Source organism: Thunnus maccoyii, chromosome 18, assembly GCF_910596095.1.
Source record: "Thunnus maccoyii chromosome 18, fThuMac1.1, whole genome shotgun sequence".
Taxonomy (NCBI): Eukaryota; Metazoa; Chordata; class Actinopteri; order Scombriformes; family Scombridae; genus Thunnus; species Thunnus maccoyii.
Genome location: NC_056550.1, coordinates 9,922,938 through 9,936,898, shown reverse-complemented (window position 1 = coordinate 9,936,898; position 13,961 = coordinate 9,922,938). Strand labels below are relative to the sequence as shown.

The 13,961-nt window shown below is 38.0% G+C and overlaps 1 protein-coding gene across 2 annotated transcripts in view; it reads left to right on the top strand.

Moving 5' to 3' along the window:
- The window catches only part of LOC121883936 (protein kinase C beta type), a 99,410-nt gene that overhangs the window by 32,594 nt on the left and 52,855 nt on the right, over nucleotides 1-13,961 (top strand). For both annotated transcript variants that reach the window (XM_042392381.1, XM_042392380.1), the window contains exons 4-5: nucleotides 10,473-10,584; nucleotides 12,313-12,441. In XM_042392381.1, the coding sequence (XP_042248315.1) occupies nucleotides 10,473-10,584; nucleotides 12,313-12,441 (241 nt within the window). The remainder of the gene's footprint in view (nucleotides 1-10,472; nucleotides 10,585-12,312; nucleotides 12,442-13,961) is intronic.

Sequence of the window (13,961 nt, the reverse complement as noted above, 5' to 3'; positions counted from 1 at the left end):
GTCTTTCCTTTCATCTTAAATGTCTATCTATCTTTGCGCTATTTTTTTATTTTGTCTTCTTTCCCCTGACTGCTTCTTCCTTTCTTTCTCAGTGTTATTTGAGTAGTGCATGTCATGCCACAGATAGCGTCTTAGATAGCTTCTGTTTTGGTCGGGACAAGAATTGCCAGGGCTGGGCACACAAATATGTGCAGAGGCTTCTCTAAATTCCTTGTTCAATGTATTTCTTCCTATAATATCTGCAGGTTGTTAGACTCCAAAGTCTGGAGAAGTCTGTTAAAATAGCAATTTAAAGAATGTATCATTATGTATTGAATGCAGGATTTTTTGGTAGAGAGAGGGAGCGGCGCTGGCGAGAACAAAGCCATGTATCAGAGATATAATGTGGTTTTTGTAAAAAAACATTTCAGTTCAGGCAAAGCACTTGTAGCAGCCGATTGGCATCAGTTGCTTCACCATGACTGGCTAATACATAGCTGCATGGCTAGTAACATCCAATCATATTAATGCAGATTAGACAGTCCACATAAAAATCTGACACTTGTCACTGTTACTCTGCTGATTCACTCATGCCAACACTGTTCTCTGCTGCAGACCTAACCACCATCCAGACTCCTTATATACTCTTTTTGGAATTGATGATTTAACTAAGATTTACCAATCATGTACATGTTTATTAAGTAGGATTTGTTCTTACTGAAGAATCCTTATTGCTGATTGGCTCCTTTTGAGAGCTCCTTCAAAGTGTGTTCCGCCAAATCTAGCTATGTTGCTATAAATGATCAATTCCTTGATGCAAGTGTCTCTGAATGAAAAGAAAGTTATATTTCTTACTAAAATGCATTCTGTGTAGCCTTGAGGGTCGTACGCAACAAACACATATTAATGAGTGCATTCAATTCCTGATTATACATTTGCAAAGCCGATTTTTTTGTTGATGTTTGCTAGCTTGAAGTCCTCGTCTTCACTGCCTTTGTAGGTGCATTGCAGCCAACTGTTAATCTGTGGAATAGCATGAAACCAGCATCAGGAATGTGTCTTGTGCACAATACAAACAAAACAGGGACCCACTTCTATAAACCTAGCTCTATAGAACTAAAAGACTCCACAAGGCATCGATTAAATGCAGTTAGTACTACAGAAGTCTGCACAGAAGAACTAGGGTTACTCTTTCCTTACACTGCCAATTTGTAATTTAAGAACTTCACATTCAATCAGAAAATATGCTTTTGGTTTTGACTTTGTGCTTAAATCATTCCTTTCCCTCCTTTAAAACATCTTCAAAGACTTTTTACTGACATGAAACCAGCAGATAACCTGTTTCTTGATTGGTCAGATCAAATGTCATAACACATATTTATGTACTGCACAGTATCTCATTTTATCTATTTCCTCTGAGATCTCTCTCTCTCTCTCTCACTGTCCACCATCCCTCCCTCCATATCTATCTCTATTCTGTACATCCTCTTTTTAAATGCCACTCCACCCCGGGGGCTCCTGCTCTTAATTACGGGGCCTCACCACCCCCTCCATGTTATTTCCTTAATGAGTTCATGGCCTTACGACCTCAGTTCCTGCACAGTGGGAATGTAGCTCCACTCCAAACTAGCTGCACATTTAAATATAGGAGACAGGAAGATAGGTGGCCTGCTCTTATGATTGTGCAAGGGACAAGGAAGATAAAGACAAGGACACTCACACTGTAGAAACCAAAGTTTCCCACTGGTCACTGAATTACCAGCATATATATTGTAGAAACAAATATATTACAGTATTTGATCATAGAAGTGTTCAGATTTTGCCTTGTATTATTATGGAGCACCTGGGTGAAGATTTTCTAATAGTGCTGTCAGATTTGTACAGCTTGAAATGTTCTCACCCACGCACACCTGCACAAACTCTGCTTTTTGAACCTGAAACAATGAGAACAAACATTTTCATTTTCAGTTATTTCAGTCATTTTATGCTTGATAGTGTAACATATTTAGGTGTCAAGGACAGTTTTATCCATCAAATGGTTGATAACAACAACAAAACCAAGTCGTACTGTGTAAGATTCAGCATTGCTAGGTGGTTTCTCTTCCTTGCTTTGCATTTTCTGTAGTAATAACAGTGAATATCCACATGATTAGTGAGGCAGATTTTTGGTTTGTAAAACATTTTTAGTACACTGAAGGACGCTGTCCAGTAAAGGAACTGCCCTCCAAAAACCTGTGGGATTTTGAGTCACCATTTAATTTACAAAATCATGAGTAATGCTCTGCCACCAATAGCCAAATGTTTACAAACTCAAAAGACTCTTGGAGCCAATAGTGTCAGTGTAGAGCTCTTACAATTATGACAATTAATGAATCCTTTTTGAAACTAAAATTTGATGGTTCCAGCTTCTTAAACATTTGCTGCTCTTATTTGCCTTATATTATAAGAAACTGAATATCTTTGGTTTTCCTATATTTGTCATTAAGACATTTTATAGGCCACATGCTTGATTGATTATTTGAGACAATAATGGGAAGACTAGTCTAAATGAGAAAAATTATGTCTGCAGCCTTATTGTACAATAATAGGATTCATCTACATCAGAATAAAATGACTCTTCAGGCATTAACCAACCCTGAGCATTTTTCTGAGCTGATAATGTTGAGGGATTTCTTTGTGGGTCACATACATCAAGAAACAGCAAAGCTGGAGATGTTTTTGAAGGCCAACAGATAGATGCAGCTACAGAGAAAGAAAGATTTATTGTATGGAATCAGTCATATTGTCTCTCACTCTCTGCAGCAATCAACTCACCACTCCCATTTTACCTCCTGCCAATCCCCCCATCTCTTTTCCTCTCTCTGTCAGCTATGTATGTTTAAAAGAAGAAGTCAATTATAGATCTGGGTTAATAGAATGGGTTCCCTGTGGGAGAAGTCGAGGGATGAGATCCTCTAATGAAACCTACATTTCAGGCCCACAGCCTGCTAATGGTATACAACGCAGAGTGTGAGTGTGTGTGTGCACGCGTGCGTGCGTGCATGTAGAGGTAGCGATACTAAGACATACGACATCAACAAGGATAGCACTGCTCAAAACTAGCTTAAAGGAATAGTTAGAAACAGCTAGCCTGGCTCTGTCCAAAGGTAACACAATCCGCCTGCCAGCACCTCTAAACTCACTAGATGAGACGTTAAATGTCCTTTGTTTAAAAAAACTGAAGTGTAAAAACATCACATTGTGGTTTTATAGGGAGTAAAGTGCCAGAATATTTCTTGGTGGGAAAAATGACTTCCTGTAGTCCCCTGTTTGCCTGGCAACGGTGACACCGAGACTAAATTTTTAGCTGTTTCCAGTCTTCATGCTAAGCTTAGCTAACTGACTGCTGACGTTAGCTTCATATTTACTGTACAGACACAAGAGTGGTATCGATCTTCTCATCTATATCTCGGCATGAAAGTGAAAAAGTGCATTTCCCAAAATGTCAAACTGTTCCTGTAACAAACTAGACCAGAAGACTAGATTGATCTTGTAATTATTTTCTATCCCTCATGGAATTCCTGGAATGTCATGGAATTTAGTAACATATTTTGTTGAGAGAAATGTTAAGGGATTTGTTTTCTGGACAGGTCAGGGAATATCAGTAATTTAAAAATCAAATTACAAACTCAAACTGAATACAATAATTTTTTTCTTACAATAATGTGATTTAGTCATGAAAGATAATTGAACAGCTCCAGTAAATGTAGATTTTATTCTAATGTTATCAAATTTCATCATCATTGTCACTTTTATGTGCAGTCATGCCTCTTCAGGGGGAGGACTGTCACAACTCACACTTTTTTTTTATTGTAAATCTAATAAGATATTCCCCCTGCTCCTCTCGCGCACACACACACGCTCACTGCATACATTTTCTATATGCTCATACATATTTCTTGCATGCATGCATTTAACGACGATCCATATACAGAGAAATAATGTATGAACACATCATAACATATGTACTCATTATGAGACATTGATTCTCTTTGTGTTCAGTTCACTGCACAGACCTGAGGCAGGATGGTAAATACCCCCCCCCCCCCCCCCCCCCCCCCCCCCCACAGAGTGTATCTCAGCATGGAAGAGGCAGGGTACACTATGGACAGGTTACCAGTCTATCACAGAGATAACATACAGTACCAATCAACTTTTGACTGGTACTGTATATACAAACAAGCCTTCAGACTCAAATATACAGCTATGGTCAATTTATAACATACAGTTCACCTAACGTACATGTATTTGGACTGTGGGAGGAAACGAACACACTCAGAGGAAACCCACAAAGACACAGAGGTGAGAACAAACTCCACACTGAAAGAACCCAGTCAGGTTCAAAGCCAGTGACAGTGTTAACCACTACTGTTACACATGTTTGAAATATTCACCTTCCCATTGACACGCTGGAAAAATTTTTTTACATTATATTTCATGTTTTTTTCATTTTTAGGAAACATTCTGAACACACTTTCATTTCAAAGCTGATCTAATTTCTCGTTTCAAGCATGGATGCATCACCTCAAGTCCTTTTCACACGTTAATAGGATTTTAGAGTATGGAGTGTTTTTTTTGTTTTTTTTATTATTACTACTTTCGGAGCACAGCTTGGGAGTGTTTGTGCCACTTATTAAGACAGTTGGTCCCAGTTCCTGTGATTTCAACAGTTTACACCAACTATTCAAATCAAAGAGTGTGTGTGTGCTCCAACTTTTGGAACTTTTGGAGGATTATGAACTCTGTAAAATTGTTAAATCCTCATTTCCCATGCCTTTTCTCATATAAATTTTAAGCCCGTGTCTGTTCCAAAGTAGTATTGGAATGGCATAAGTCAACACTGACAGTTTTTAATTATTTTTAGGAATTACTCCTCTTTCAAATCCATAAAGTTCATGAAAATGTTTCAAACATCTTTCAGGAAATGCAGATAAAAGTCACAGTTGCAGAGTAATTGTCAGGATTTTATCATAAATAGACATATGTTAATGTTAAAAGGTACTATTAGAGACACAGTGTGATGTCTGGGGCTACAGGTGTGCCTCTTTGTCATGGAATTCCTTTCTCTTTGCATGCTGAAACAACTAAAATTGTATTTTCACATACAGTAGCACATAAATACAGTATGAGCAAAAGTTGAATATTCAGATACGATGATATATTTAACAGTACGTGTGACCAGATGGTTAAAAATCCACAAGGTAACCTTTGAGAGAGGAGGAGGGCTGACGAAGAGATGGAGAGACCACAATTAGCATATGGAGGGGGGGGAGGAGGAGAGGAATTATATTCAGGGTGTGAAATTGAAACCACCATCCCCGGCCATCTCTTCCGTCCCTTGTTTTGTCACTTTTTAACACTCTTTAATTCTCCGCTGTGCTTGCGATGCCATTAGTCCTCTCTTTTCCAAGAATGATTGCTCTCCCCAATCAACAAGAAAGCCTTTAGATAGCATCTCAAACACAAACATTTAAACGTTCCCAGAGGAAGAACTAAAAGTTTGAGGGGGATAAACACAATAATGCAATAAATAAGTGGAGCCCTGCAGTGTGGGAGTTTTTATTTGGAAAAGCACAATGACAGAGCATTTGTTTTATTGATCAGGATGGAAAAAGCAGTGATGTAGCCTCTGGAATATTACATTTTACTTTGTTCCTTATGTGCAGTATGTTATTGAAATAGAATGAGAAGAAAGACTTTTGAATATAATTTGAAAAGAAATGCTTCTTTGGAGAGTTTAAGTACTTTGGCATCTACATTTCTTAATGAAATAAAGACTTTTTGAAAAAGCAACACATTGACTAACTTTATGCTATGAGGAATATTAGGAATGTTAGTGTGTAATGTAATTTTTAGCAAGCATTATTTAAGGCTAATTTATAGTAGGTCGCTCCACACTTTTGATAAGTGTTGCTCAAGAGAAAATAAATAGTCGTGCAACGTTTTCAATTTATGCTTCGGCGAAAGGTTTCAGTTGTCTCCATGGTAACCAGATGCTAAGTTATCTAAAGTTACAGACCAAAATATCAATATCCTTATTGATATATTGGTCTGTAACTTCAGTGAAAACTACAATCTCCATGGTGATGTTAGTGATGCCACCAAATCACACTGTGCGACAAAATATGACGGTGTCCGCGACATAACAAAATTCTTCAGGTGCACAACATGAAAGAAATTGTAATGCGACACTTTTTTCTGTCGTAAATATGTAAATAATAATAAAGATTTTATATTATAAAGAACAAATTGTTTCAGAGCTCAAAAGTTCAAAAGTTAAGTTATTGTATAAGAGACCTGGGGAATGTATTCAGATAACTGAAATGACCTGCATGCACTGCTGCAATGTTGCACATTTTTCTGTCTTGTTTGGGTTTGTTTTGTTGGGTTTTCTGAGAAGTAGGTTTTTCAGTTTGTCTATAATCCCTTTGATCTCCTTTAAGATTTTTAAGAAATCAGTGGACAGGATGTACTGGACACAATAAAGATATGAGGAAAGAAATACATGTTATATGGGTAAAGTGGAAAAATAAGAAACCAAAATGCTATAAACATCTAGCCTGTTACTGTATGTGCACTTTTTAAATAATAGATTATGAGTTTAACTACATTTAGAAGCACCTGCTTATTTGAGACATAGCACTTGTATGATAAGCTCTGTACAGTAGATGAGTGATGTGGGAAACTATTTGATGGCTGCCACTGTAGAAATGTCAGAAAGTCAGTAAACACTAACTGGAGAAGGGCTATGAAGACAAAATCAATAAAGAAAAAAAAGTCTAAATAGTTTTTATGTCAGTCACTCTGTGTTGTCTGCTGTGAACCTGCCTGTCAGGCTGCCTGTCATAAAGCATCAGGAATGACATGACATGAGGATGTGTGTGTGTGTGTGTGTGTGTCTTTGTGTGTGGGGGGAGTTGATTGATGTTATTGGCAGGGGAAATAACAGATAGCAGAATGTTAAACCAAAACAAAAGAAAAGCGGAGCGTGAGAGAAAGCACAATGACTGAATGAACAGTCAAAACAGTGTGTGTCTTACTGTAGCATTGACTGATGGGTAATGACTTTTCTGGCATCGTGTGCTGATGTTGTGAGCAGGCTTTCAGTTTAGACACTCAGTAACACAACATATGCCATGCAATACACTCATTTGTGCAGGAGCACCACACTATACCATCTGCTTTTAATTAGTGGGGTCCCGGTGACTAAAATCAAGTGAAACGAGGCTAAAACTGTTGCAAATGTTGGCACCACGCAGGCAGTAAAAGAAGATGTCAAGTGAACACAAACCAGCGTGTGAAATCATAAAAAACAACATTGTTAGTAAGTAAACTTATGTAGCACCTTTCAGGAGCCAACATTACATCACATTATTGTGTTATTAAATAGTCCCCTAGAAGAAAGTGATTGTGGAGCTCACAGTTATGCTGCTAAGGTGATAAGTCCCCGTCTTATCTTTAGTGATCATGCTGTGTCAAAGAACTGATTCATATCAGATGCACTCGCTCCAAAGCTGATTTTTTTATTGACAATTTAAGTTTGATCTGCTGTGTAACATTGTAACAGTTGTTACATGTTAATGTATCACTTCAGGTTTTCTAGTTGTTCTTATTTGGAAAATTACACATTAAAACCTCACATCACACATTTCTTGTAACAGCAATAAAATGTTGGTGATTCTCAACCTGAGGATCCTTATCTTAGGGGTCTGAAGATCACTGCAAACTCCTCCTTCTTACCAAGTTATTTTTGCTTTTAACTCCTTAAAGTCTTCTAAAGTAAAAGTGTCTGCCAGTGCCGTGAGAAGTATGTGTTTCAAGTATAAAAAATCAGTCCAGTATATCATCATTGTAAAGCAGCAACCTGACACTTTCTTCTGGAAATTTTTTGAAATAATTTGGTTAAATTGTCACTGCACCTGTAGATTTTTTCACTCATTTAAAGAAAATTAGGTTTTTAAGATTAAAGTATAGCCAGAAATTATATGAGAGCTTTTAACAGTGATGATTAAAGGAATAAGAAAGTCATTTTTCAAATCCTTTTTTACTTAAACATTTACCTCAACCTCTGAAATTCTTCAAATAAAGTCTTAGAAGAAAAACTGAGAGGAAAACCTGTGATAAGGGGTTCACAAGAAGACATTTGTGCATTTTAAAAGGTCACTAGCCAAAAAATTTGGGATATAAAGCTTTCCAATGTGGAACACTTGCACAGCATGGTAAAACTGATTGACAGATATGTTGGCATCACAACATTTCCACAGCTATCTATCATTCTTCTAATTTTACTGATCAGCCATTAACAAAAGATCACATGTACTGATTCATAAAATAGAAGGAGGCAGGAAAAGTGTTTTCTTTTTTTGTCCTCATTCATTATTTTGTCGCCTCCTTTTTTTCTGCTTCTTTGTTTCTGATCAATCCTTGAATTTTCAAGGCGGATGCATTTTATGGTTAGTGTTCATAAAGAAGCTGGCACCCTCCTTTCATCAGCCCTCATATCACTCCTTGTCTGCTGTTGCTCGTCACTGGAGCTTCAGCGGCACAATGTTCACTTGTTTTTCAGGAGAACAAAAACGAGCAGGAGGTGGTCTTGTCCTTGAGAAAAACGAGAACCAGCAGAGAAACAAACACACACACAGATGCACGAATGAAGAAACCCACACACCTACGCACAAGCAATCACAGGCGCTCGCACAATCATTTAGGCTTAACAAGCACACACACTTCTAAAGAAACCTTGGGGAAGCTGGGTATAATTCAGGCAGTGGCAGCCTAAATTAAACATTATTTTCCAGGACAGGTGTGCAGGAGAGGAAGAAATCAATCAGCTTTCTGGCTCATGAGACAAAAAGACGTGAACACACACACGTCAAAGTACACTGTGTACACATACTTATATACCGTAGCAGTAGCAGGTACCTGATTTAGTGCCTGATTCTGTTTATATGCAAAATGTTTCGTTTTGCAAGAAGCAGTTTTGTATTTGGCACCTTACATGAGGTGATCATTTAGTATTTTCTATTACATATCCACATATGATTCATACTGTAAGCAAGACATAGTCTGTAACTGTGATGGATCCGCATAGAAGAGATATTTAAACTCTTACACTGAAGTAGCTCCGGTTCACCACACAACCTGGATCTCTCTCAAGTGGTGGATTGGATGTTCTCACCGTCCGTGGGTTCATGTTGCAGTGTGTGTGTGTGTGTGTGTGTGTGAGACTTAATGTGAATGTCACCCACTGAAACCACAGTGCTTAGATGCTGCTGTGTATGACCACTGAGCCATGGTTGCAGGTGTCTCACACACACATGAACACACACCACACATTTAACAGAAATAGACTTTGTTTCTGTGCCAGTTACGCTTTCGTTATGAACGTTCAAGAAAGAGGAAATGATGCCCGAGTTACCTGTTGTCGGAAATACATAAAAGGAAGAAGGAAAAAAAAAAACATTAATCAAAGTTGAAAATACTAATAATATTTTTAGTCTGTAAGATGCAAAGGGTGTAATGCTCAGTTGCATGTCAACAGGATTATTGATGAGGCCTGAACTTTTACTGTAGAGAGCAGTCAACTGTGTGAGTTTGTGTGTGACAGATTGATATGAACTATCTGTGTTCTTGTTTTACACTAAGAAGATGGTTTTTAACAAACTTCATGGAAGGCTAGCTCCATACAGAGCTCGCTCTCTTTGTTCTATCAGATATCATGACACGCACACACACACACACACACACGTCATGCATGTAGCTGCCTTTGTGGTCTCTGTAAATTGACGTCAGCAAGAACACTGATGAAAATTTATCTGATCAGATTACACAAAGAGCATGCAGCATACACATAGGGCACAGGACTGAATTATAAATGCTACATTGTTCATAAACAAAATGTGCACAGAGGTGAAAGGTTGAAAGTAAGTGGAAAATGAGAGAGGTACTCCTGCAACTAACAATTATATTCATTATCCATTATTTTCTCAATTAATTGACTAAAGAAACCATAAAATAGTCACATTTGAGAAGCTGCAATTAGACTTAAAACAGTAAATCAGTTATCAGAGTAGTTGCTGATTAGTTTTCTGTCAATCAGCTAATCGATTAATCAACTAATTATTGCAGCTGTAAAGAGAAGTACTGTATGTGTGGTGGTGAAAGAGGAATATGGAGGAAAATCAAAGAGATGAAAGAGCAGGGAATATATAATATGTATGTCCAACAGATATGAATTAATTCATTATTTATTTTAATAGATACGATGATGCACATTTCGAAAAAGGGCAACATGTTACACTAACCTTTGCTTTCAATATTGTTACCGCAAGTTACATGTTCACATTCTTATCAAATGCACTGAGGAGAGGAGGACAGGAGACGTGTCTGAATGTAGATTTGAATGATTCATTGTCTCTCTCTCTCTCTCTCTCTCTCTCTCTCGCTCTCTCCAGGACCCGAGAGCAAAGCATAAGTTTAAGATCCACACCTACTCCAGCCCGACTTTCTGCGACCACTGTGGCTCTCTGCTCTACGGCCTCATACACCAGGGCATGAGATGTGACCGTATGTACTCTAAATATATCCACTTATGTCTAATGCTTCAGGTTTGATTATGTTGCCATTAGAACATGCAGTACATGCTGCTTTTTACTGTCCATTTACATTTTTATATTATTTTTATCAGTTATAACTGTATAACCAATGTATTAACACAACATACATCCTAAAAAAAGTGTTGGTTTACATCCTTACAAGCAGGGGGCCATTTGTGGAAAATCAGAGGATGTTTGTGAAACATTTTTATTCATGAAAATAAATCAGAAGCACAGTGGGCCTATATAGACTATGGAGAATATTAGACTATTTCTTGCAGCTGTTACAGTACCATTTATAAAATAATTATGAACTTTAATAAAAACAATTACGAAACTTGAACTTCACCACTGCATTTGTAGGAATATTTTAATCCATTTTAAAATTTAGTTCATCAAGTAGTGTGGTGTAGCGTAGCATCACATAGGAGATGTGATCATATACAACAATACAAAAGGTTAAATTTAACATGCCAGAATTAAATCCCCCAACGCTCCTTTCAGTACTGTGGATAGCGCCACTCAGCCAGACGTGCCAATACAGCGGTGAATTCACAAAGAATGGATCGTGGCCCCTGATGGCACCATGAATTGCTCATCATTTGCAACCGTTATCTGCTCTGTCTTGAGGTCCAATTCACGAAAGATATTGCACTAATGACATGACAGTGCAAATACGCACATAAAGTTTTGAAGCTGAGTGCAATTTGCCCTTGTTTTTCATCTAATTGACCCACTTGAAGATTTCATTCTTGATATCATTCAGTATCAATATAAATTCAATATCATTCAGTGTCTCACAAGCTTGAAGATTTGAAGAGAGAGAGACAGAAAGAGAGAGAGAGAGAGAGAGAGAGTGTACTTCAGTTACCACCAACTCTCTGAAGACGCTAATAATTTCACTCTAACAGCGTGTGGCTATTAGCGCTGTCTTTGTGAATTAGACTGTTTTTGCAATGAGGCTCATTTGCATAGAAAGGGGCCAATTTTGTGCCAAATGTATCCATATTATCTCATTTACATACATGCAAATAGCAAAGGAGCACCGAGACGCCTTTTGCTTGGCAGCACAGTTTGGAGTGCATTTCACCCTTTTGTGGGTGCTTTTTTTTAATTACAGGGTTTCTTTTTGTCTCATTTGCACAGGTTTAGCAGCCGCAAAAGCCACACAATCCTTTTGTGAATTCACCCCTTAATTTCATTCTTGCAAGTCAATGTTTAATTCTGCTCTATGCACAGCAAACTTCAATATTGAATAGAAAATAATCACAACATGCAATAGCACAACATGATGTCACCATAAAATAAATGCCTATAGATTGATAGATGCCTACTTGTCAGACTAAGAAACAGTCTGCAGTCTACAGTCTGCTTTGATGACAGACTTCTGTCTTCTTTTTATGCTTTCCTGTGGAGGGGTCATCTGTGGCATGTCGCCCCTCTTTTACCCACATCTCTGCAAATCTCCGAGCAGGGAAGGAGGCAACCCCTGGTCCATTTACTGCGTCATCACATAGCCTAGTTCTAGTGTCATCTCTATTGTCCCATGAATGCTGACAGTGAAAGTCCATTTCTGATTTTATTGTTGTTTGCACTAATGACTGTTCTCACGTTGCAGCGCTTTACTTAGATTTTTAGAATATATACCTTTAATACCTTTAAACAACTTAACAAATATGTGTGTGTCTGTGTTTTCCAGACTGTATGATGAACATCCATAAGCGCTGTGTGGCCAATGTGCCGAGTCTGTGTGGGACAGACCACACTGAGAGGAGAGGCCGCATCAAGATCTCTGCTGAGATCAAGACTAATGTGCTCACTGTTACTAGTAAGTATATGTAAGAGACACACACACACACACACTCAGGTAGTCAAGCTAGGTGATGTTGCAGAGGAGAACATATACCAGTCATCTGTCTCCCTCTATTGGTAGGCCTACAGAGGTGAAGAAGCTGAATATGAGGTCAGACACAAAAATCATTAAAGTTTCATCTGGATCCATTAGCAGGATATTATTACTTCAAACTAATGTATGAGGAATTCCTACTTGATTATTATCTGTCTGTATCAAGGTGCTGATCAAACACTATGATTACGGACGAGTGTATTGTGTCAATACGTAAATGGACACAGTATAGTTTGTAGAAACTACTGTAAATTTTTGTAATGATGATGTTGTTAAGTGATTTAACAAGGTCCAAGTATAATGTATGTATTACACTGATGCTCCAACCACAGCACAACACATAGCATATAGAAAATCTTAAGTAAAAGCTGTAGTAACTTAAGATAGACACAGACATAGACACAGACTGCAGGTGTGTTACACATCTTCCCTGTCATTTTGTAGCAATTTGTCAAGCATTTGGCCTTAAAATTGACATAAATATAAAGTGTGGGATATATTTTCATCCAAATGAGATTATTTCTATGGCTTCTCAAGACTGAATGTGTGTCCAATCAGCAAGAGAAAGAAAGGAGCCAGATTAATTCACTGGTGGGGTGATGACTGAAAAGAGGCATCATTGAGCAGTCACAAACAGCTTTTAGTAACAGCTTTTAGTAAAACAAAAACCCAGGATGGCAGCACAGGATTCGTCCTCTTTTATTTGTAAGAACAACCGATCATTTTCACTTTCTTTCAAACTCCAAGGCTTTCTCTTGAAAGTGTGTGATTAATTTTGCCTGTGTGCTAAAAGTGTTGCTTCACTGGACTTTAGCCTCATGTCAAATAACGATTTTGGTAGTCAAGGTGGTCAAGAAGCTGCTGTCAAGGTAATCAAAGAAAAAAAATCACACTGGTAGATATTTTGGGATGAAAGTGTCAATTATTTTTCCTTCAATCTGCTTCATACAGTGTGTGATACTTGAACTTGGTCTCAGAATTACATTATTTAAGTGTGGTCAGTTGGTTTAGTAATGGAGGATTTCCTACATTTCATACGGCAGTTGCTTTCAGTCAAAGATGATGGGCATCTGTGGGTTGTAAGTGTAAACTCAGAAAAAGTGATTGTGAGTTCTTGCTGTTCACCTTCTGCTTTGCATTCTGGTGTATTGAGGATACTGTGAGTGTAGTCTGTTTCTTCTATAGCCTCTTTCACACATAGTTCCTAGTAAATTACTGGGATGACCTTCCAGGCACCGCTAGTGATTTTCACTATTCACACATGCAGCTATATTCAGGAACATTTCCATCCTGCACCTTTTCACACATGCCATGGCAATGATGGAATAGATGGGGCAAGGGACAGTCCAGCAGCTGGCGGTCATGCAACACTTACGAATGCCAACCGCCATAAAACTCAAAGAAGAAGAAGAAGATTGAGCAAGGCTGGATATTATATTATA